Genomic DNA, 25,842 nt, shown 5'->3' with positions numbered 1-25,842 from the left:
TCCCCCAGCATTTAGACAGCAAATGATGTTTGTGTTTGTCTATCTTGGGGCCTCTGCCATAAAGTTAATGTTTGTGGGTGTTGTGATAAAAAGGATTAGATGCTACTAGGATCTAATTCATGGCACAAGTTACCAGCACTCAGTTCCCATATAAAGAGCAGCTGACTAAGTAGTGGAGATCTTCCAACACGTTTGAAGCTTTACCTTATTATTTTCAGAAGAGGAGTAATAAATGGAAATCAAAAAAACAAAGCTAGAATTGTTATTGCCAGTTATAATGATAAACTGACCTTTCACAATTTCTGCATATGCTGTCTAAAAATGTTGAATAAAACAGTTCCTGTTCTTCACAAGACATGTTTGAACAATGGGGCTCTTTACAGTTAGACATAATAGGAATACGCTTACATGTACTTGTGCAGCCATTAGTGTAGACTTAATAGGTTAAAAATAGGCATTTGATTTGAAATAAAATTTTAAAGGAAAGTCTGCTGTTAAGAGGAAATTAAGAGTATGAAAACTGGCTGTGGTAACTCGCCATTCAAATTTGAATAGCGAGTTAGAGGTCAACAATTAAGTTACCTTACTGTCATTGTCAATTCATTTCAGAGTATTTATAGCATCATGATTGTACACCTAAATGGGATGTGCAATTGATCCTTTCTTCCTTCTTCCTCATAGTATCACACTGCACCCATCCTCCAACATTATAATTCATGCAGATCAGATACCTCAGAGCCACAGACAAATAAAAACTTACGTGTGCTACTCAAAAAAAGACATTATCTTGATTATTGCAATGCAGACAGAAAAAAACATTTTGCAATAATGTATATGCAATGGAAAGTTATAAATCACACCATACCAAGTTATAGTCCAACTGGTTTATTTAGAAGTACAAGCTTTCATAGCACTGCTCCTTTATCAGATAGCTAGTGGAGCAGGATCACAGGACAATTTATAGCAAAAGATCATAGCATCAACTGATGCCATACATTGAACAAACCTAGATTCCTGTTAACTCTTTCACCTTTTAAAATGGGTTGCAGGTTGATTCATTTATATGTAAATCCCAGAATTTCTTTCAAGTCACATTACTGAAATAACTTAAGGTTTGACTAAAAAGTTACATCTCAGCTCAGACCATGTATTAAAGGTGTGAGGTTAGAGTCTGTCTGTATCCCAATCTGGAGTCAGACTAGTTCTATTTCCAAAGTAGGAATTGATAAAATGTCACATGGACTGACTGCTCACAGATTGTGCACTTGATGAACAAAATAGAATATATCTGCAAATACACATTCAAACAGCGCACAATCTGTAGGCAGTCAATCCACATGATATTTTATCAATTCCTACATATTAATGACTCAAAACCTGTGTCATTTTTAACTTTGCCGACCTGAGTCCAACACTGATACCTCCACATCATATGCAATATCAAGCAATAAAGTCAATTATTCTGGTCTCTAACTAAAACTATGCTTTGATAATGTTAAGCTAGGAAATGGAACACTACATAAAAAAAACATTAACACACCTCATTGTGGGTTCAGGTATCATATGGTTAAGATCTAGCTCATGTTACTCTGTCCCAAAAACAATACAAGTATTTCTTCTATAAAGCAATTATTACATTCTTGAGCAACCCCACATTATATAAAAATCATGCTTTAGAATCAGCATGTTGTGTTGGCAATGTAGCTGCATTACAACGAACACATTGTAAAACATTTGCACTTTAGAAACAGTGCCCCAATTCGTCAATTACGTTACAGCAAATTTGCATTAATGAAACACTTATTATAGCAGAATGACCTGTAGAATGATAGTTTGTCACTTCCCATATCTTTCATGCTGTAACCTGATTCAGGTTAAGTCCACAAAACAGTAACTGTTGCTAAGTCCACTAGGAGGTGGACAGATTGCTCAATGTTATTTTACGTAGGTCCCCAAAAAAAATCAGAGCAAATTGCCTGCTCACGAGCCTGAACAAGTTTGAAGTCAGACGTCACTGGTGAAAGTTCAATGGAAAAATAATTGGCTTAAGTCAGTCAATTTCACAACTGTGTGGTCAGGTGGAAGTGATAGTTGGAGACATGCGCAATTTTGTCACTTTAATCCTCGCATGCTAAAACTTTAAGAAATGTGGTAAACTATGCAGAGTACTAAACAGGTATAATTTCCCCATTCAAAAACTGTGCATTAATAAATTTATCATCCTCAACAACACATTTCAAGTAAACATAAATTAGATGCCCTAAATGCTGATCATGTTTGAAGAGAGCTTTAGAACTAAATTGCAGGGGAGAGTTCATGTTAGGGCAGATTTGACAAATTAAAAAAAGGGAAAGGAATACTCTGTACAGCAGGAGGGTAATGCAGTAAGTGATAATTGGAGCATGACACGTAGGAAAAAAAACGTCCAAACATAAGAGTGCACCAGCAAATGGACATATCAAGTGATTTAAACAAAAAAAAAGACATTTATACATTCTTTACCTACATACACACATTTAATCAAAAGATGGACAGCTGAGTAGACAAATAGAAAAATGAATTGCTGTTACAGAGATGGTCCCAATATAACCACAGCTGGGAAATGAATATTCTAGGGTATTTAATATTTGAGAAAGTCACAAGGAAAGCAAAAAAAAAGGTGGGGCATTTCTATTAATTAAAGGAGGATCAGTACACAGTATTGAGGAAGGACCTAGATTCAGAAATAACAATGTATTAATGGTATGTGGAGATAAGATTTTAATCCTGAGTTAAAATGAATTAAATTGGAAAAAGTAGTCCAAGGGATGAATTCTGTACCATTTCAGATCCAACCATGTGCAATGAAACATTATTAAACTTAGTTAACATTAAAAGAAGTAGAGTGAGCATAATATGGTGAAGAGTACATTCAGTTTGAGGCGGAGAAATTTGATCCCAAATAAGCTAAATGTCTTAAAAGTTTAAATGGAGAAATAAGAGTGTAAAATGAAAGACTTGATTAAAATCGACTGTAATAGTAGGTTTAAAACATGGTAGTAAAAGGATAGTAGACATTTAAAGAGATAACATCACTATTTGTAAAAATATTGCAGTGACAAAAATGGCTGAGAAGAATGCATCATTTATGGCTAAGAAGGTAATCCAAGGATAGCATTAAATTTGGCAAGGAAAGATGGACAAACTTGCAAAATTTGTTAGTAAGCTAGCACATTGATCATTATTTTCTTGGTTTCTAAGATATTCCCAAACAGAAAAATTGGACGACAAGGGAAAAAATCAGCAAAACTAGCAAAGGTTTCAACAAGTATATAAAACCAAAAATTGTACTAACAGTATGTTTTGGTCACTTTAAAGAGCAGGAAACAATGAGAATGAGAAAAGGCAAAACAGTATCTTTCTAATTGAAAAGGCAAAAATATCCAAGATTATCAAAAGCAAACAAAAAAAAGTGGACATTTTAAAAAAAATCAAAATCCACTGGCGAGAAAAATTACAAAACTAAACCTGGACCGGATGGTCTCAGTACACATCTTAAAAAGGAACAGCCACAGAAGTAGGGGATGTATTGGCTAAATACCAAAATTCTGGGAAGAATTTCAGATTGGAAAGCTACAAAAGTGACATCATTCATATGGGGATGATAGGAAATCAGGGGGCAGCTAATCCAAAATCTGTCAGAGTCATACAGCATGGAAATAGACCCTTTCAGTCCAACCCATCCATGCTGACGAGATATCCCAACCCAATGTAGTCCCACCTGCCAGTGCCTGGCCCATATCCTGCCAAACCCTTCCTATTCATTTATCCATTCAGATGGCTTTTAAAATGTTGAAACTCTACTAGACTTCACCACTTCCTCTGGCAGCTTATTCCACACAGGTACCACCCTCTGAAAAGGTTACCCCTTAGGTCGCTTATATCTTTCCCCTTTCATCCTAAACCTATGCCCTCTCGTACTGGACTCACCCACCCCAGGTAAAAGACTTTGTCTATTTATCCTATCCATGTCCCTCAATTTTACAAACCTCCATAAGGTCATCCCTCAGACTCCGATGCTCCAGGGAAACAGCCCTAGCCTATTCAACATCTCTCTATAGCTCAAATCTTCCAACCCTGGCAACATCCTTGTAAATCTTTTCTGAACCCTTTCAAGTTTCACAACATCTTTCCGATAGGAAGGAGACCAGAACTGCATGCAATATTCCAACAGTAGCCTAACCAATGTCCTGTACAGCTGCACCATGACCTCCCAATTCCTGTACTCAATACTTTGACCAATAAAAGGAAAGCATACCAAATGCCTTCTTCACTATCCTATCAAGCTGTGACTCCACTTCCAAGAAGCTATGAACCTGCACTCCAAGGTCTCTTTGTTCAGCAACATTCCCTAGGATCTTACCATTAAGCATAGAAGTCCTGCAAAGATTTGCTTTCCCAAAATGCAGCACCTCACATTTACTTAAATTAAACTCCATCTGCCATTTCTCAGCCCACTGGCCCATCTGATCAAGATCCTGTTGTAATTTGAGCAAACCTGCTTCACTGTCCCCTACACCTCCAATTTTGATGTAATCTGCAAACTTACTAACTATACCTCTTCTCACATCCAAATCATTCATATAAAAATGAAGAAAAGTAGTGGACTCAGCACTGATCCTTGTGGGACTCCACTGGTCACAGGCCTCCAGTCTGAAAAACAACCCTATACCACCACCCTCTGTCTTTTACCTTTGAGACAGTTCTGTATCCAAATAGCTAGTTCTCCTTGCATTCCATAAAATCTAACCTTGCTAACTTGCAAACATGGCTTCTCCAGTTCAATTTCTGGTCAATGGTAGACTCCAGAATGTAGGCAATTCAGCAAGACTAACACTGTAGGATTTCAAAGGAAGATGGTTAGATTCCTTCCTGTTGGAGATGATCATTACTACTTGTATTATATGAAACTTACTTGCCATTAGTAAGCCCAAGTCTGAATTTTGCTTCTGTCTCAAGGCATACAGGCACTGCCTGCTTTAAAAATTGAGTCCTCACAAATGATACTGAACATACCTACCTCTGACATGCTGAGGGAAGGGAGGTTATGGATGAAACAATGGAATTTGCAGTGCCTAAAACAACACTCTGCAGTCAGGGCTAGGCCTTGTGGCCGGAAATTAATAACTAAAGCATCACAGAAGGGTTATAGCACAGGAGACCACTTGGCCCATCAAGCCAATGCTGGGTCTCTGGGTCACTTTCTCATCTTTTTGTCTCAGCCCTACAAATCTTGATCCATTCTGGTACTTATTTATTTTCCTTTATTGTTTCAATATTTATTTTCATGAACAGATGCTTAATAGGAAAATGAGAATAATTGAGTTACAGCAGAACATATAGAAAATCATAATACAATGAACAGGTTTTGTGAAAGGAAAATTGTATTCGAATGCTTTGAGGAAGTAACAATCAGGGTGGATAAAAACAGGAACTCTAAGCACTATTTGAATTTCCAAAAGACATCTGATAAATCCTGGTACTGGAGGCCTGAAGACACATAAGAAAACAACTTGCGAGAAGGATAGTGAGTTTCCAAAGGCATAGTAATAAGACGACGGTGGTGGCAAAAAAAAAAAAGGTACATGGATAATAATGAGGAAAATGGGAAATTTGGCAGGAAGAATAAAAATGTATATTATATACATGAAGAGGGTCTGTAGAATGCAGGTACTGGTACATGAATCACAATGTTAAACACGGCATTTGTAAGACCATAACCTGGATATCATGTACAGCTTTGGTCTCAAAAGGATATACTTGCACTGGAAGCAGTTCAGAGAAGGTTCACAAGGTGAAGGAATCGTATTGTTAGGAAAGGTTGAGCAAGCTTTCCTAACTTTCATTCAAGTTAAGAATGATAGATCAAACACAACATGATGGATGAATGAATGAACTTGTCTGGATTGATGCAGAGAGGATGTTTCCTTTTGTGGGAAAATCTGGAACTCTGGAGCACAGTTTAAAAGCAAAGGGGTGACCATCTAAACATAAATGGAGATGGAGGAATTTCTTTCCTCAGAGGGTTGTTAGCCTTGGCAGTTTTCTTACACCAAGTTCAGTTGAATTATTTTGGTTGATGAATGCAGTTAAGGGTTATGGCATGGTAGAGGGGTGGAGGGGTGAAAAGGAGGAGACAGGTAAGCAAGTGCAATTTGGAGCATAACCAATTTAATCATGATCTGACTCGTTGACAAGCAGGTTCTATGGGCGAATTGGCTGAAACTGTGAGATTTCAATCTTTTCTGAATGCAAATTTAAATGATTGAGGATTCTGGGTAATCCAAGATGAAGGACAAGAAACATCTGTAGCTATAACAGCTGCTCCTTTTCTTGAGGTGATTTCCTCAAATTCCAGGAGCAGCAATTACTGTTTTATATGATGTTGCATTGTTTTGGAACTTTTGGAAAAACAAACAACAGCACCTTTTAAAAGGGAGAAGAACAAAGAAAGGACGCACATGAGGACAGAGACCCACATTGCTAACTGACAGTTAGCAGTTACTGCCTTTGCTGTTGAATTCATGTATTGCTGGACATTGGAGTGCGTCTGGGAAACTTTAAAAAACAATAAAATTCACAACTGATCTTGGAGGAACCTGTTTGGGAAAGGTCACAGCACAGAAGTGGATTTTAAGCACAACCTTAAAATAAGTCTGCAGTAGTGAGTAGAGTGGGTTTTTTTCTTGATTATGTTTTATTGAGCTAGGTCTCTTGATTAAACTTAAAATATAAGCCATAAGTATTAACTTAACCGGGAGCAGTGTTTTGTACAGGTATTTACATTGAAAGAAGCAAAAATGGCCCTCATGAGAGTGATATGCTCTTGTCCGATGTGGGAGTTTAGGGAGAGTTTGAGTTACTGAGGATTATAATTTTTTCCAGAAATGCCACTGGTTGCGAAGCATATCAGATCAAATGGTTTGGTTGGAGAGGCAATTAGGAATTTACAAGAGCAAGGGGATGTGATGGATGGCAGTTATAGGAAGGTGAGAAAAGTCTCAAATACTGTCACATAGATGGCTTAACTTCAGGAAAGGTAAGAGAGGAAAGCAGGTAGTGCAGGAGTCTTCTGTGGCTATCCCCATTTCAAACAAGTATGCTGCTTTGGAAAATGTAAGGGGTGATGGATTCTCAGAGGAATATAGCACGAACGGCCAAGTTTCTGGTATTGAGGCTGGCGCTAATGAAATGAGGGGTACATCGGGTTCCAAGTGATCGATTGTGTTAGGGGACACTAGTCCAAGGTACAGACAGATGTTTCAGTGGCCAGCAGCAAAAAAAAATCAGTATGGTGCGTTTCTTCCCTGGAGCCAAGATCAAGGATGTCTCAGAGAGGATGCAGAATGTTCTCAAGGTGGAGGGGGTCCAGTAGGAGGTCATTGTACACATCGGAGCCAACTATATAGTAAGGAAAAAGGTTGAGATTCTGGAGAGAGATTACAGAGAGTTAGGCAGGAATTTTAAAAGGAATGGTAATATCTAGATTACTCCCAGTGCTATGAGCTAGTGAGGGCAGGAATAGGAGGATAGAGCAGATGAATGCATGGCTGAGGAGCTGGTGTATGGGAGAAGGATTCATATTTATGGATAGAGGTGACCTGTACATAAAGGACAGTTTGCACCTAAATTGGAAGGGGACTAATATATCGGCAAGGAGATAGTGAGGAAAAATTTCAATCTGAGACTGGTATAGGTGATAACAAAGGCGAGTCAAACAAACAAACAGTCAGGGCAGGCAGGGACAAAGTAGAGTTCAACATAGGACTGATTACTTAAACTGCATTTATTTCAATGCAAGAGGCCCAACAGGGAAGGCAGATTAACTCAGGGCATGGTTAGGATCATGGGACTGGGATATCATACCAATTACAGAAACGTGGCTCAGGGATGGACAGGACTGGCAGCTTAAATGTTCCAGGACACAGATGCTACAGGAAGGACAGAAAGGGAGACGAGAGGAGAGAGTGGCGTTTTTGATAAGAGATAGCATTATAGCTGTACTGAGGGAGGATATTCCCAGAAATACATCCAGGAAAGTTATTTGGATTGAACAGATGAGAAAGGGATAATCACCTTGTTGGGATTGTATTATAGACCCCCGGATAGTCAGAGGGAAATTGAGAAACAAATTTGTAAGGAGATGTCAGCTATCTGTAAGAAACATAGGGTGGTTATGGTTGGGGATTTTAAACCTTCCAAACATTTTTGTCATTTACATAAATGATTTGGATGCGAGCACAAGAGGTACAGTTAGTAAGTTTGCAGATGACACCAAAATTGGAGGTGTAGTGGACAGTGAAGAGGGTTACCTCAGATCACAACAGGATCTGGACCAGATGGGTCAGTGGGCTGGGAAGTGGTAGATGGAGTTTAATTCAGTTAAATGCAAGGTGCTGCATTTTGGGAAAGCAAATCTTAGCAGGACTTATACACTTAATGGTAAGGTCCTCGGGAGTGTTGCTGAACAAAGAGACCTTGGAGTGCAGGTTCATAGCTCCTTGAAAGTGGAGTCGCAAGTAGATAGGAAAGTGAAGGCGGCATTTGGTATGCTTTCCTTTATTGGTCAGAGTACTGAGTACAGGGGTTGGGAGATGTTGTGGCTGTACAGGACATTGGTTAGGCCAATGTTGGAATATTGCGTGCAAGTCTGGTTTCTTTCCTCTCGGAAAGATGTTGTGAAACTTGAAAGGATTCAGAAAAGATTTACAAGGATGTTGCCAGGGATCGAGGATCTGAGCTACAGGGAGAGGCTGAACAGGCTGGGGTTGAGGGGTGACCTTATAGACGTTTACAAAATTATGAGGGGCATGGATAGGATAAATAGGCAAAGTCTTTTCCCTGGGGTCAGGGAGTCCAGAACTAGAGGGCATAGGTTTAGGGAGAGAGGGGAAAGATATAAAAGAGACCCAAGGGGCAGCTTTTTCATGCAGAGGATGGTACGTGTATGGAATGAGCTGCCAGAGCATGTGGAGAAGGCTGGTACAATTGCAACATCTAAGTGGCATTTGGACGGGTATATGAATAGGAAGGGTTTGGAGGGATATGGGTCAGGTGGGACTAGATTGGGTTGGGATATCTGGTCGGCATGGACAGGTTGGACCGAAGGGTCTGTTGCCATGCTGTACATCTCTATGACTCTATAGACTGGGACTGCCATAGTGTCAAGGGTTTAGATGGAGAAGAATTTGTTAAATGTGTACAAGAAAACTTTCTGATTCAATATGTCAATGTACTTACAAGAGAAGGTGCAAAGCTTGACCTCGTCTTGGGAAATAAGGCAGGACAGGTGACGGAGGTGTCAGTGGGGGAGCACTTTGGGGCCAGCGACCATAATTCTAATAGTTTCACAATAGTGATGGAAAAGGATAGACCAGATTTGAAAGTTGAAGTTTAACTGGAGGAAGGCTAATTTTGATGATACTAGGCAAGAACTTTCAAAAGCTTGATTGGCACAGATTTTCGCAGGTAAAGGGACGGCTGGAAAGTGGGAAGCCTTCAGAAGTGAGATAACGAGAGTCTAGAGGGAGTATATTCCCGTTAGGGTGAAAGGAAAGCCTAGTAGGTAGAGGGAATGCTGAATGACTAAAGAAATTGAGGATCTGGTAAAGAAAAAGGATGCAGATGTCAGGTATAGACAGGATAGATAGAGTGAATCGTTAGAAGAGTATAAAGGCAGTAGGTGTATACTTAAGAGGGAAATCAGGAGGGCAAAAAGGGGACATGATAACTTTGGCAAACGGAGTTAAGGAGAATCCAAAAAGTTTTTACAAACACAGTAAGGACAAAATGGTAATTACAGAGAGCACAGGGCCCCTCAAAGATCAGCAAGACAGCCTTTGTGTGGAGCTGCAGGAGATGGGGCAGATACTGAACCAGTGTTTTGCATCAGTATTTACTGTGGAAAAGGACATGGAAGATATAGAATGAAGGGAAATAGATGGTGACATCTTGAAAAGTGTCCAGATTACAGAGGAAGTGCTGGATGTCTTGAAATGCACAAAAGTGGATAAATCCCCAGGACCTGATCAGGTGTACCCTAGAACTCTGTGGAAAGCTAGGGAAGTGATTGCTGGGCCTCTTGCTGAGATAATTGTATCATTGATAGTCACAGGTGAGGTGCTGGAAGACTGAAGGTTGGCTAACGTGGTGTCACTGTTTAAGAAGGATGGTAAAGACAAGCCAGGGAACAAAAGACAAATGAGCCTGACCTCGGTGGTGGGCAAGTTGTTGGAGGGAATCCTGAGGGACAGGATGTACATGCATATGGAAAGGCAAGGACTGATTAGGGATAGTCAATATGGCTTTGTGCATGGGAAATCATGTCTCAAACTTGACTGAGTTTTGTGAAGTAACAAAGAGGATTGATGAGGGCAGAGCAGTTGATGTGATCTATATGGACTTCAGTAAGGCGTACGACAAGATTCCCCATGGGAGACTGATTAGCAAGGTTGGATCTCGGAATACAGGGAGTACTCACCATTTGGCTACAGAACTGGCTCAAAAGTGAGACAGAGGGTGTTGGTGGAGGGTTGTGTTTCAGACTGGCAAGTGGATTGACCAGTGGAGTGCCACAAGGATCGGTGCTGGGTCAACTACTTTTCTTCATTTATATGAAGGATTGGATGTGAGCATAATAGGTCTAGTCAGTAAGTTTGCAGATGACACCAAAATTGGAGGTGTAAATGGACAGCGAAGGTTACCTCAGATTACAACATTATCTTGACCAGATTGGCCAATTGGCTGAGAAGTAGCAGATGGAGTTTAATTTAGATAAATGTGAGGCGCTGCATTTTGGGAAAACAAATCTTAGCAGGACTCATACACTTAATCATAAGGTCCTAGGGAGTGTTGCTGAACAAAGATCTTGGAGCGCAGGGTCATAGCTCCTTCAAAGTGGAGTCACAGGTAGATAGGATAGTGAAGGCGGCGTTTGATATGCTTTTATTGGTCAGAGTACTGAGTACAGGAGTTGGGAAGTCTTGTTGTGGCTGTACAGGACATTGGTTAGGCCACTGTTGGAATATTGCGTGCAATTCTGGTCTCCTTCCTATCGGAAAGATGTTGTGAAACTGGAAAGGGTTCAGAAAAGATTTACAAGGATGTTGCCAGGGTTGGAGGATTTGAGCTATAGGAGAGGTTGAATAGGCTAGGGCCATTTACCCTGGGAGTATTGGAGGCTGAGGGGTGACCTTATAGGAGGTTTATATAATTATGAGGGGCATGGATAGGATAAATAGACAAAGTCTATTCCCTGGGTGGGGGATGACCAGAACTAGAGGGCATAGGTTTAGGGTGAGAGGGGAAAGATACAAGAGAGACCTAAGGGACAACTTTTTCACAGAGAGGGTGGTAAGTATATGAAATGAGCTGCCAGAGGAAGTGGTGAAGTCTAGTAGAGTTTCAACATTTAAAAAGGCACCTGGATGGGTATATGAATAGGAATGGTTTGGAGGGATATGGGTCAGGTGCTGGCAGGTGGGACTAGATTGAGTTGGGATACTTGGTCGGCATGGACTCTAATTCTATTTGGGCACCTTGACACTTGGGGACAGTGGTGAGAATACAAAGACAGATGAGGATGGTTCAGAAGTTAAAAGACAGCAAATTATTTAGAAAAAGGCTAGCAAGAGTGCGCTAACACTCAAGAATTAGACTGCATTTATTTCAATAAAAAGTGTCTTACAGATGAACTCAGGGCATATACGAAAACAAAGGACTGGGACATCTTAGTTATTATAGAAATATGGCTGAGGGAGGGACAAGACTGGCATCTGGGATTTAAATGGTGTAGGAAGGATAAAAAAGGAGACAAGTGGGGAGGGGAAAGTGCTACTTTTGGTTTGGAAAACGTCACTGCTGTAATTTGAGGGGATATTTCTGAAGGATTATCCAGTGAAGCTATTTCAGTGGAACTCAGAAATAAGAAGGGGTTGACCACCATTATGGGAATACAGGTAATTCTTCGATAATGTGATGGTTGCATTCTCTTGCAACCCAGTGTTATGGAAAAATTATGCTTTAGAAATAGTGCTTAAAGTGTTGGCGATGTAATGGCATTACAGCCTCGTTTTAAAAGTTTGCACGAGAAAGTGTCCTCAATTCGTCAATAGTGTTTATAGCGAGTTCTCGTTTACAAAGCACGTGTTATAGCAGAATGACCTGTACACTATAAGTTCCCCCTCCCCTGCCAACGTCCCCACCCTCCCCCCGAATAGCCAGTAGGAAACAGATGAGCAAATATATAGGAGATTTCACATACATCTCAGAATAATAGGGTTCTAATTAAAGGGGATTTTAACTTTTCAAACAGACTGGCACCGATATTGTGTTAAGGGCTTGGACTGTGAAAAAATTTATTAAATGTGTTCAAGAAGACTTTCTTTCTCAAAACGTTGATATATCTTCTCGAGAAGGAACAAAACCTGACCTCCTCTTAGGAAAATAAGGCGGCACAAGTGACTGAAGTGTTAGTGCAGGAGCACTTAGGGATCAGTGATCATAATTCTATTAATTTTAAAAGTTATGGAAAAGGATAGACCTTACATAAAAGGTCAAAGCTTTAATGGAGTGAGGCAAATTTTGACAGTACAATACATGAACTTTCAAAAGTTGATTGGAGTAGTTGATTCACAGGTAAAAGGATGACTGACTTTCAAAAGTGAGCAAACAAGACTTCAGAGACATTATGCTCCTGTGAGAGTGAAGTAAGGCTTGTAAGAGTACAAGAACAATGGACGAATAAAGATATTGAGGCTCTGGTCAAAAATAAGGAGGCTGCACATATTTAGGTATAGGCTCAAGCGAATCACAAAAGTATAAGGGGTATAAGAGCATTCTTAAAAGGAAAATCAGGAGGGCACAAAGGGGATAGAAGATAACATTGGATTATCCTTAACCATATCTCCCAAAGCGATGCTACAAGTATGTTAACAGCAAAACAGCAATTAGAGACACAACAGGGCTCCTTAAAAGATCAATGAGGTCAGGTATGGGTACAACCACAGGAAATGTAGAGATACTAAACATATTTCATGTCATTTTTTGCTATGGAGAAAGACATGGAGACTGGGGAACTCAAGTGAAATAAATATTTATGTCTTGAAAACATTCACATTACACATGAGATGGTGTTGGAGGCCTGAAAAAAAATAAAAAGATGGGAAAATCTTTAGGACCTGATCAAGTGTATCCTAGGGCACTGTGGGAAGTAATCACAGTGCCTCTAGCGGAGGGATTTATCATCTACAGCCACGGGCGAGATGCCAGAAGACTGGAGGATGGCTAACCTTGTGCCTTTATTTAAGAAAGGCTGTAAGGAGAAGCCTGGGAACTATAGATCAGTGAATCTGATGTCAGTGGTGGGTAAGTTGTTTTTTTTTGGGGGGGGGGGGGGGGGGGGGGGGGGGGGGGAGGTCTGATCAGGGAAGTCAGCATGACTGTGTGGGGGAAATCTTGTGTCAAACTTGATAGTGTTTTTTGAGAATATAACAAAAAAGCTCGGTGGGGACAGAATAGTAGATATTGTCGACATAAACTTTAGTAAAGTCTTTGATAGGGTTCTGCATGGTTTCTTTTGTAGTTAAGCTATTTTTCTCAACCTATTACATACCTCTGGAATAGGTGGGACTTCAACCAGAGCCTCCTGATCTACAGGCAGGGATACCACTATGGCATCATAAGACAGTCAAAGATTATACTTGGTAGACTGATTAGTAAAGTTAGATCACATGGTATTCAGGGTGAGTTTGCCAAATGCATATATATTGGCTTGATGGAAAGATACAGAGTGTGGTGATAGAAGGCTGTGACCAGCAGCTTTCCATAGGGATTGAAGCTGTGTCCACGGTTGTTTGTCATTTATATCTTTACTCAGTAGTAGGGGCGTGGAACGTGCTCCCTGCAACAGTAGTAGACCCACCAACTTTAAGGGCATTTAAATGGTAATTGGACATGCATATGATGAGAGTGGAATAGTGTAGGTTAGATAGGCTTCAGATCAATTCCACAGGTCGATGCAACATTGAAGGCCAAAGGGCCTGTACTGCGCTGTAATGTTCTAAATAAAAAAAAGTGATTTGATGAGAATTTAGGGGGCCTGGTTCATTTGTTTGTCAGTGACACCAAAATTAATGGTATAGTCCACAGTGAAGAAAGTTCTAAGATTACAAAGGAATCTTGATTAATTGGGACAGTGGCAGAGGAGTGGCGTTTAATCTGGATAAAAAGGTTAGGTATTACATTTTGGTAAGGACTTATACAATTAATGGTAGGGCCCAGCAGAGTGTTGTCAAACAGAGAGAGAGAGACCCTGGGCGTTCAGAAACATAGTCCTATGAAAGTTGTGTCATAAGTGGACTGAGTGGTTAGGAGGCATTCACCACACTTCTCACTGCACAAACCATTAAGTATAGCAGCTAGGATGTCATTTTGACATTGTACCAGACACTGGTTAGGCCACTACTAGAGCGTGTACAGTTCTGATCATCCTGCTATTAAAAATATTATTAAATTAGAGGGTTCAGAAAGACTTATCAGAATGTTGCTGGGACTGGAGAGTTTGAGATAAAAAAAAGGAGAGGATGAATAAGCTGGGATTTTTTTCACTGGACCATAGGAGGTTGTGGGGTGATATTACCAATGTTCATAAAATCATGAGGGACACAGATAAGGTGAATAGCAAAAGGTTTTTTTCCCCTAGGGTGGAAGCATTTAAAACAAGAGAACATAGATTTAAAAAGGGACCTGAGGGACAACCTTTTCCACAGTGGTTCACAAGCGGAAAGAACTGCTGAAGGAAGTGGTAGATGTAGGTACAGTTACAACATTTTAGAAAGACATTTTGACAAGTGCATGGATAGTAAAGGTTTAGAGAAAAATGGGCCAAAATGCAGGCAAGCGGGATTAGTTTAGTTTGGGAAGCTCCATCAGCACGGACGAAGCAGGACTGAAGGGTCGGTTTCCAAGTTTTATAACTATTACCTGAAACTGAAAATGAACACATGCTAGAACTTTGAATATTAAGCAAGGGCAGGAAAATCAGATACAGAAAAGTAGATAATAGACTTGATGTGGAGGAGTCAGTGTACAAAGTTAAAAATGGACTGGGGTGTACAAAGTTAAAAAACACAACAACACCAGGTTATAGTCGAACAGGCTTATTTGGAAGCACTGCTCCTTCATCAGGTGGTTAACAACCACCTGAAGGAGCAGCACTCAAAGCTAGTGCTTCCAAATAAGCCTGCTGGACTATAACCTGGTGTTGTGTGTCTTTTTAACTTGATAAAAGACAGTTGAAATGCTACTTGTAGAACTAGGAAACCATAAAAACGTGCCAGACTCCAATGGGACTCTCTGAACAGTTGTGGTGTAGTGACAAGAACACAGAAGAGCCAGATAGAGACAGAAGCATGTACCAGAAACAGCATGGTCAGTATAGTTGCTGCAAAATTTTCTATTGATTCTGAGAACAGTAGTTTAAGTTGTAACGAGAATTATCTAAAGCAGAGATTTACTTCTTTATAGTAAAGACAATACAATTGAGTTTGATGTGAATATTGTTGGAGAAAGGAAATGTCAAAATAAGATTTTAAATTAGATTTGATTCCCTACAATATGGAAACAAACCCTTCGGCCCAATGAGTCCACACTGACTCTCCAAAGAACAATCCAACCAGACCCATTCCCCTATATTTACCCCTGACTAATGTATCAAACACTATGGGCAATTTAGCATGGCCAATTCACCTAACCTGCACATCTCTGGATTGTTGGAGGAAATTGGAGCACCCGGAGGAAACCCATGCAGACACAGGGAGAATGTGCAAACACTGCACTGACAGTTGCCCAAAGTAGGAATCGAACCCGGGTCCCTGGCACAGAGGCAGCAATGCTAACCACTGAACTACTGTGCCACCCTTTTTCAAAACAGGAAGTTCTTCTTCCACAACAGATGGCATAAATCTGGAAAAACTGAAAAAGGCCATTGATTAGAGGCCAGTTGAAGCTTTCAAAACAGAGTGGTAAATTTTTGTTAGGTCAGTGTCAAGAGAATTGGCCATGCTAAATTGCCCATAGTGTTTGATACATTAGTCAGGGGTAAATATAGGGGAATGGGTCTGGTTGGATTGTTCTTTGGAGTGTCAGTGTGGACTCATTGGGCCGAAGGGTTTGTTTCCATATTGTAGGGAATCAAATCTAATTTAAAATCTTATTTTGACATTTCCTTTCTCCAACAATATTCACATCAAACTCAATTGTATTGTCTTTACTATAAAGAAGTAAATCTCTGCTTTAGATAATTCTCGTTACAACTTAAACTACTGTTCTCAGAATCAATAGAAAATTTACAGCAACTATACTGACCATGCTGTTTCTGGTACATGCTTCTGTCTCTATCTGGCTCTTCTGTGTTCTTGTCACTACACCACAACTGTTCAGAGAGTCCCATTGGAGTCTGGCACTTTTTTATGGTTTCCTAGTTCTACAAGTAGCATTTCAACTGTCTTTTATCAAGTTAAAAAGACACACAACACCAGGTTATAGTCCAGCAGGCTTATTTGGAAGCACTAGCTTTGAGTGCTGCTCCTTCAGGTGGTTAACAACCACCTGATGAAGGAGCAGTGCTTCCAAATAAGCCTGTTCGACTATAACCTGGTGTTGTTGTGTTTTTTAAACTTTGTACACCCCAGTCCATTTTTAACTTTGTACACTGACTCCTCCACATCAAGTCTATTATCTACTTTTCTGTATCTGATTTTCCTGCCCTTGCTTAATATTCAAAGTTCTAGCATGTGTTCATTTTCAGTTTCAGGTAATAGTTATAAAACTTGGAAACCGACCCTTCAGTCCTGCTTCGTCCGTGCTGATGGAGCTTCCCAAACTAAACTAATCCCGCTTGCCTGCATTTTGGCCCATTTTGATCAATATGGATCTAATCTAATAGAATTGCAAGACAACCTCAAAGGGCTAAATAGCTTACTCCTGTTCCAAACGTTGAGGTTTTATGGGTTGGATCACAATGCAAGCATGTTTTTTCTACCAATATTGTTCACCTCAGGAAGCACCGATTCTAACTGTATTAACTTCATAAAAGAAATAGTGTTGCTGGAAACAGGGCAGAGGGCTCAGTGAGTAAATACACTACACGCCCAGAGTCTGAACCACAAATATCAGATCAGACAGCCCAGGTTTGGCATCAAGTATTCAAGGAGCTCAGTAGCTTTGTTGAAAGGGTGTTGTAATTTGCCTCAGATATACCATAGGCAGGTGGGGTGGAAGAGAAAAAAAAAACTATGCCGTTTCAATGGATATTACATTGCTATTGCAACTAGTTAACACCTCCATGGAGTGGGCCAACACACACACACACACACACACATACACACACACACACAGTCATTGTAATCGTACCATGACAGTATCTCAGTCAATACTTTAAACAAGCATCACAGCAATCTAGGTCAGCAATGTCTCAGGGTTGAAGGGCAGGCTGTTAAGTAAACTGATTTCAATCAAGATTAAGACAAAAAAAACAGAAGTAGCCTCAGTACAACTCAGAAGAAAAAAAGAGCGCAGCTGGTCAGAGTTCCCACTTTTCAACACTATTCAGTAACCCCTTCTGGATATTCACTAGTTAGGATGCAAGTCAAGCATGGACCATGCCATACCAAAATTTTCAAGTGGCTAGGTAGCCTTCTGACAGTCAGTCCTTCAGTTAAGGATATTTTTAGATCTAAAAAAAATCAAACCCAGAGAGAGATAAGTACAACAGCAGGAGTCAGAAAGTATGGAGAGACCAAGAAACAAATTGGCACACAACTACAAAAGAACGCAAGTGAAAAATAATTTCTTCCAAAAATTATTCTGGAATCATTTTTGGATACATGCCTCATATTTTAAAAGGTTAAGTGCAACAACAGAAAACACTTAGGATAATTGTAAATTAAAATCGTAGTATACTCATACATCAAAAATACATCTTGTCAAATTGTTTCATTAAAGATCAAAGACTTAAAATAACCTACTGATTCAGTCTATTTTGCCATGCAACAAGCAGCTTTGGGTTTCTTCTGGTAGTGGTGCATGACTTATGGCTGAATGCAGCAAAAAATTAGGCTAAAATCAATCATGTAAAACTGAATACTTGACGTTTGAAGGTTGTTAATATGCCAACTAATTGCATCAGGTGAACAGGCAGACAATCGAAGACATAATAAACTGGTAACAATTTCAAGTTCAAATAGAATGCACACCTTTGGAAACAGAATACCATCTCATCCTCATATACAAGGTAACTTTCATATCAATCCAAAAGTCGAACTCACTAATTGCTTAAAATATGAGAGCAACCTTACAAAAGCTCCTCTCCATCAGGAATCCTGTCAGATGATATCATACATTTTCTCACCATTTCTGCATCATTGAACTAATGCAGATGCCCACTTCATACTTTCAGCACAGAAAGCAAATAGTAACTCTCCCTCCCAGCTGCAATCCATTTAATTTTTAACATCTATTCTTATGAGTTTTCTTGAACAATAGTCTGAGCACCTATTGTTGAACTATCAAAGGTCAAGAAGGAATGTTAACATTACAAAAAATATTAATTATGAGGAACAGAATGAAAGCATACTTGCAGAGTGCTCCAGCTGCATCAACTGTTTGTGGGAATTATTTTGCTTGGGGAAAGCAAGCAGGAATAAAAAAAATGGAACTAAGTCAACCAGAACGAGCTGCCAGTGGAAGTGGTGGAGGCTAGTACAATTATAACATTTAAAAGGCATCTGGATAGGTACATAAATAGGTAGGGTTTACAGGGATATGGGCTAAATGCTGGCAATTAGGAAGAGATTAATTTAGGATATTCAGTCGACATGGATGAGTTGGACTGAAGGGTCTGCTTAAATGTTGTACATCGCTATGACTAATTACACAAGATCACACTGTGACCAAATCTTGTACATAGACATATACTTGAGACATTTATCTTTTTGTCATCCACCAACTCTTGCTGATAAGAATCGGTTGGCTGCCCACTTTTCCTTATTTTGCACCTGTAATAAATAATTAATGTTCCTTCATCTTGCATTTCTCCTAAACAGAAAGATGACCTTTCATTCAGCATCATTACGAAGCACTGTGACAATGTACAATGCCAATTCAAGTGGGAGGTAAAGATTATCTTATAGCAAAGATGGTAATGCAAGCATGAAGGAAAAATAATTAACACACCATTTACACTTAAATATGGATGGTACCTTTACAACATAACTTCATAAGTTTTTGGAAGAAAAAAAAAGAGAGGGTACTTTATCTAGAATGTCACTAATATCATGCTACAAGTTAGAATCAGACAGTAAATAGTTCCTTTCTCCCTCACTGACTTCTTTAAAATGATAAACTGTTTTCAGTTTCTCTCAACTGTAGATTATTCACATAGTAACATTTGCTTTTGTGCATGCCTTGTAAATGTTAGGGGAACCTATATTTTACTAATTATTTTCATTGCTGTATCAGCAAATACATGAAATCTTGAAGCAAATACATGAAATCCTGCAATGTATAATAAAACAACAATGCAGAATGACCACAAAAGTTAATGACAATTACAATACACTTTTCAAACACTAGTCTATACAATGACATACAACAACTGATGTGAGATGCAGTTCGAGTGAAGTTTTGTCTCTTGCCCACGTAGTGAATTGTTCCCAGTTTTTAAGTATTGAATTTCTTCTTCTCACCTTCCCTTAGCCTTAGGAATGAGAAAACCATTTAGAGCCTCTAACATAGCCAGCATTCCTGATGAAGGGCTCATGCCCAAAACATCAACTCTCCTGCTCCTCGGATGCCACCTGACCTGCTGTGCTTTTCCAGCAACGTACTCTTGACTCTCGTCTCCAGCATCTGCAGTCCACACTTTCTCCCAGACTGTGTTTGCTTATAGTCTGCTGTTTTATATGACTCTACAATGACTGCCAACCATATTTTAATACAGTACTAATAACTAAGGACGCCTATTTTCATTCCCCTCTAATGTCAACCAGTTTTATCTTGGGTCTATCTTGTTGCTAGATCTTCAATCCATTGCTTTGTTACCTAAAAACTTGGCTATTTCAATGTACTTCTTGCTGATCTTCCACTTAAACCTTCTGTGAAGTTTAAGTTATCCAAAGCACTGCTGACTGGTCCTGACTTTCTCTGAACAACTTCTCTTTCCAATCCTCCCACTTCCTCCAAACGAAAGGAGTAGCCATGGGCACCCGCATGGGCCCCAGCTATGCCTGCCTCTTCGTCGGATATGTGGAACAGTCCATCTTCCGCAGCTACATGCAGGTCCTTGGCCGCCTCCATCGCCAGACCATGGCAACACGACACCTGGAGGAAGAGCACCTCATCTTCCGCCTAGGAGCCCTCCAACCACAAGGGATGAATGCAGATTTCTCCAGCTTTCTCATTTCCCCTCCCCCCACCTTATCTCAGTCCCAACCCTCGGACTCAGCACCGCCTTCTTGATCTGCCATCTTCTTGCCGACCTCTCCGCCCCCACCCCCTCTCCGGACTATCACCCTCAACCTTAACCACCTTCCACTTATCGCATTCCCAATGCCCCTCCCCCAAGTCCCTCCTCCCTACCTTTTATCTTAGCCTGCTTGGCACACCTTCCTCATTCCTGAAGGGCTTATGCCCGAAACGTCAATTTTCCTGCTCCTTGGATGCTGCCTGACCTGCTGCGCTTTTCCAGCAACACATTTTTCAGCTTTAACCTTCTCTCAACCCTGTTCACTTATCACACTCCAATGCTTACTGATTTATACTGGCTCCCAGAGAGGCAATGTCTTAGGTTTAAAATTCTCGTTCTTATTTTCAAATCTCCACCGTTTCCTATCTCTCTAATTTCCAGTAGTATGTAGCACTCTTAAGATAGTTGCCAATTCTGCCCTCTTGAACTTGCTTGGTTTTAATCACTTTATCATTGCTGACCATGCCTTCAGCTGTCTTATCTCAGAGCTTTGAAATTTCTTTCAGCCTGTTTCCACCTTGCTTTGCTCATTTAAGACACTCCTTTAAACTGTACCTCTTTGACCAAGCTTTTGATCAATTGATCTTATGCTGCATAGTGTCATATTGTATTTTGCCATTCCTATGAATGCCTTGGATATACTTCCAAATATGAGCTGCAATGTAAATATGTTGTTGCAGTTTTATAACTCAAAATTTAGTTCTAATTTTCTGCATTCAGAGGTGGAATTAAGACCATGGGATTGCACAGGGCCCCAAGCCAGTTAGAAGACCTGTTGCAATGTCACCTCAGCAGCAGTAAAGCTGATCCCTGTCTATTCAATCTCTTTCTCAACAATACACTTAGTTAAACTTTTAAGAATGGTAGAAGTGAAAGACATTTTGTTTAATATGTCAATAACTAGATATTTTAGAACATTTTATTGACTTATGGAGGAAGAAATGTGGGAAAGCAGAGGATTTATGGTTCTGCTCCTGATGCTGCCTGACCTGCTGTGCTTTTCCAGCAACACACTCTCAACAAACAAAGTCTGGTTTGGTCTGAGACAGTCACCAAGGAAGAGGGATATAATCAGTAGCTGGGGAATGAAGTTCAGAGTGGGAACGAAAAAACAAAGTCTTCCAATATTTATTTGGAGGGGAGGGGATTTGGCAGTTGGATCAGCCAGTGAGAAGTTTGTTATAGTCCTACCAGACCATAGGGTTGCTCTCATGACAGAGAGATAATTGGTGGCTTAACTTGAAGGTCAGCATACCTCAGGCAAAGGGAGAAGTCGAGGATAGTCCTCGATGGTAATCTCAGCCAGAGTAAGAACTGAATCCACACTGTTTGCAATACTCTGCATCGCCAACTGATCGCCCAGTCAACTGAACTAGCTGACCTCCTCTCATCAGTACATGATATAGACAAAGATTCTGATAATTTAACAAGAGTCAAGAGAAAAGTGGTGAGACAGAGCTGAGTGTTGTTAATATACATGTGAAAGCAAATGGGTGCTTTCAGTCACTATAAGGAGCAGCATGCAAGTGAGAAATAAACAGGGACAAAGAATAATCAGAACATTTCAGCGCAGTACAGGCCCTTTGACCCACAATTTTGTGTCAACCTGGGAAACTAATCTGAAGCTCATCTAACCTACACTATTCCATTCTCGACCATATGCCTATCCAAAGACCATTTAAATGCCCTTAAAGTTGGTGAGTCTACTACTGTTGCAGGCAGTGTGTTCCATGCCCCTACTACTCTGAGTAAAGAAACACCACCTCTGACATCTGTCCTATATTTATCACCCCTCAATTTAAAGCCAAGTCCCTTCACGCTAGCCATCACTATCAGAGGAAAATGAAACCTCACTGTCCACCCTATCTAACCCTCTGATTATCTTCATGTCTCAATTAAGACATCTTTCAAACGTTCTTCTCTATAATGAAAACAGCCTCAGGTCCCTTAGCCTTTCCTCGTAAGACCTTCCCTCCATACCAAGGAGCATCCTAGTAAATCTCCTCCGAACCCTTTCCAAAGCTCCCACATTCTCTATGATGACCAGAACTATACACAACAATCCAAGTGCTGTCGCACCAGTGTACTGAAATCTCTCTACACCGCATCAACCACTTTACCCTCATCCACCTGTTTGGTCACCTTTACAAAGAAGTCTAGGTTTGAGGGGCACAACCTACCCTTTACAAAATCGTATTGACTATCCCTAATTCCTTCTAGGTGATTACAAATCCTCTCAACCTTTTCTAACACTTTCCCACAACCAAAATAAGGCTCACTGGTCTATAATTACCAGGATTGTCTCTAGTCCCCTTTTTGAACAAGGGGATAACATTTACTATCCTCCAGTCTTCGGGCACTAATTCTTGAATCATAAGTTAAGGTGTAACAACAGGAAGAGAAACCATCGTATATGATATGCAGCAAAAATTAGGCAGATAAGAGTGGAAAGAGCACAGTCGTACCCAGCTGGATGACAATGGAGAGGTACTGGAGGAAGCGAGGGTGTTCAACCGTGTCAACGACTACAGACTACAGTTGAGAAGGACTAGGAGGAATAGATTAGATTTGTCACAGTCACACAGGATGTTAGCTCAGTCTTTGCTAAGAACTATTTTGGTACTGTAATGGGGTAGGACCACAGGTGAGGGAATGCAATTATGAATTAAGATAAATGATAAGGATTTGGGAGGCAACATGTTCAAGGAATTGAAAGGGAAGGGAGATTGCAAACTAATGTCCTAGCTTCAAGGACATTGAGGACAATAGAAAAACAAATATTGATGACAGTAGGTTTAAAACAGGGATAATATCAGAAGAGAACGATTTACAATATCAGCTAACTTGGGAACCAGAAGCAGAAGTTGAGTGGTTAGCAGTTTGTTTGGAATAGATTTTGAGAGCAGGAGGTGGGTGTCATGAATAAGATGAGCTAGGTGCAGGCACATGGGGAACTGGAAAAAGAATATAGAATACTACATACAGCATGGCCTCAAAGCTATCTTAGTTGAGCTAGGTTACCTCTAACGTAAAAACTATTCTAACCATTCACAAAGAGGATTGCTTGAAACATCTGAAATCAGAAACAGGACAATCTGCAGTTACACAGAATCAGCAAGTTTCACTGTCTTCATTGACAATTTAGAAACTACTGCTGCAAATTTAGAGTATAATTTTTGTCTCACGAAGCTTTAAAATTTAGAAGCCTCTTCCCCCATCCCTTTCAACTCCTGAGGTGAGGAGGCAAATTGGGTTCAGGAAAGAAAGCCCAAGATTCACCTAAATCTGGTTTTCTCTCACTGTGAAAGTACATTTAAAAGATAGAGAGGAAGGAGAGAGAGAGAGATTAAACAGATCTCATTTTATATTTAAAAAAATTGAAGCAACTGGCTTATTTATTCTCTTGCCAATGACGGTGTGGGTCAGGGGAGTGTTACTCAGTCCACAGCTCACTACCAGTCAGCCAGCCTCCGGCAGCCGGGGCTGAGTGCTTCTAGGGCGGGAGAGCAGATAAGAGAGAGTCGGGGACTGGCGAGGCCTACTCTCTCTCTCTCAGAGCTGCATTTCTCCCCCAGCCCTGCGAGATCACCAAACACCACCAACCCATAAAATTTAAAATAAAAATTTGAAAAAAAAAACCCATAGACAATTTTAAACCAAGAAGAAGAAGGAAGCAATGTCCGCATATATAAAAAAGGTTCGAACTGAAACAGTTGGCAACACGCCCACTTCCACGATGCAAATAAAAACATTTATAAAGTGAGGCCGCACGTTTTAGTTACAGGAACATAAATAAATAAATAAATAAATAACGCGGTTGGTTTAGGGAGGGAAGAAGAGGCTCAGTACAGAAATAAAATCAGGAATGGGGCTTCGAACACGCCGCTCGGTAAATGTGAGAAATAGACAGAGAGAGAGAGAGAGAGACCGTGCCCGGCCGTTAGCTTACCCGCCAGCAAACAGATGCACCAAGGGGTCTCTCTGATTCATGGTGAATCATTATTACCGCGAGCGAGGGCCCGAGTGGCGGTCTCCCTGGGAGCAGCTCATGCCCCTGCCCGCCCGCTCGCGCCTCTCCCTCCCCCCACCCCCCAACTATAACCGCAGCTGCTCGCGCCTCTGTCCCTGCTCCGGTCCGGTGCTGCACGCGCTGATGCCTGTCTGTCTGTTTAACTACCGAACCACTCCCCTCATCGCACTCAGCCGGACACTCTCTACTCGAGGGCAGGGATGCCCCGACTATTATTATCGACCTGCAACACTGGCTACGACCATTACCCCGCCCCGTGCCCTGGCTGCCCTTCCCCTTTGCATCCAATGAAAGCCAGGGACGCGCACCACTGTCACACCCATTCCGGCGCACTTGCTCTCCGCATGATCACCAGCCGTGCGTGTCCGTCTGTAGGACAAAAGTGTTGCCTTACGTTGTGGTGTGTGTGTGTGTCTGCGCTTCGTCCGAGCACTGTGTTGGACAGGAGCTCGGGGCCTGGCTTGAAGGAGTTTGAGAAACTCATGGGGCAACTGTCCTTCACCACAGAGGACGAGGTGTCCAGCCACCAAAGCATTTCCATTACTTTACCTGCTTGAAACAGCTGAAGGGGACAAATTCTGAGCCTTGCCAGTGATTCTGCAGGCATAAATCATAAAGGTTTATCATAATCTGTATTAACTCATAAGGTCCAAAGCACTCTTTTATCCGGTCCATTTTTTTCTTCCCTCTTGCTGTCAGTTGATAGCATGTTTGTCATAAGTTTCAGGCTTCAATCTCATTTGGAGAATTAAATACAAAAATCAAGGCTGATACGACAGAAGTCAACACTGTCACTGTCAAAAATGCAGTCTTTCAGATGTGATGGTAAGTTGTGAAGATGTGAAGTTCTAGTCTAATTTGCCTGCTTGGGTAGGTGTAAAGAAAATCACATATTTACTTTGAAGGAGAATCGGGAGTTATCCATGGTGGACCGGATCAACATTTATCCTCAATCAGTATCAGAAAAGAATACATGATCTGGTCATTATCTAATTGCTGTTTCTGTGAGTTTAGAAAAATTGGTTACTTTAATTCCTTTATTTACATTAGTACATTACTGGCTCTCACAGAGTTGAGTTACTGGTATGAAAAGGACGATATATAAGCGTAGGTTTTCATTTGACGTAACATTATCCTCCGTTAATGTCTGATTTTTACCATATTTTTCCAGCTTGCACCACTAATCTTTAGTCACTCTTAAACCCATGTCAACTCAGTGGGCTTCAGGCTTCTAAAAGTTCAAATACAG

At 40.7% G+C, this 25,842-nt stretch overlaps 1 protein-coding gene across 1 annotated transcript in view; it reads right to left on the bottom strand.

Annotated features, from left to right (window-relative positions):
* The window catches only part of LOC140479023 (solute carrier family 25 member 36-A), a 63,528-nt gene extending 38,886 nt beyond the window's left edge, over positions 1-24,642 (bottom strand). The window contains exon 1 of the mRNA XM_072572798.1: positions 24,513-24,642. Within this exon, the coding sequence (XP_072428899.1) occupies positions 24,513-24,553 (41 nt within the window). The 5' untranslated portion in view covers positions 24,554-24,642. The remainder of the gene's footprint in view (positions 1-24,512) is intronic.
* Positions 24,643-25,842: the final 1,200 nt, after the last annotated feature.

This window comes from Chiloscyllium punctatum, chromosome 6, assembly GCF_047496795.1.
Source record: "Chiloscyllium punctatum isolate Juve2018m chromosome 6, sChiPun1.3, whole genome shotgun sequence".
In the NCBI taxonomy this organism is placed as follows: domain Eukaryota; kingdom Metazoa; phylum Chordata; class Chondrichthyes; order Orectolobiformes; family Hemiscylliidae; genus Chiloscyllium; species Chiloscyllium punctatum.
The sequence above is the reverse complement of the archived record's forward strand: the minus strand, read 5'-3'. Positions and strand labels throughout refer to the sequence as shown.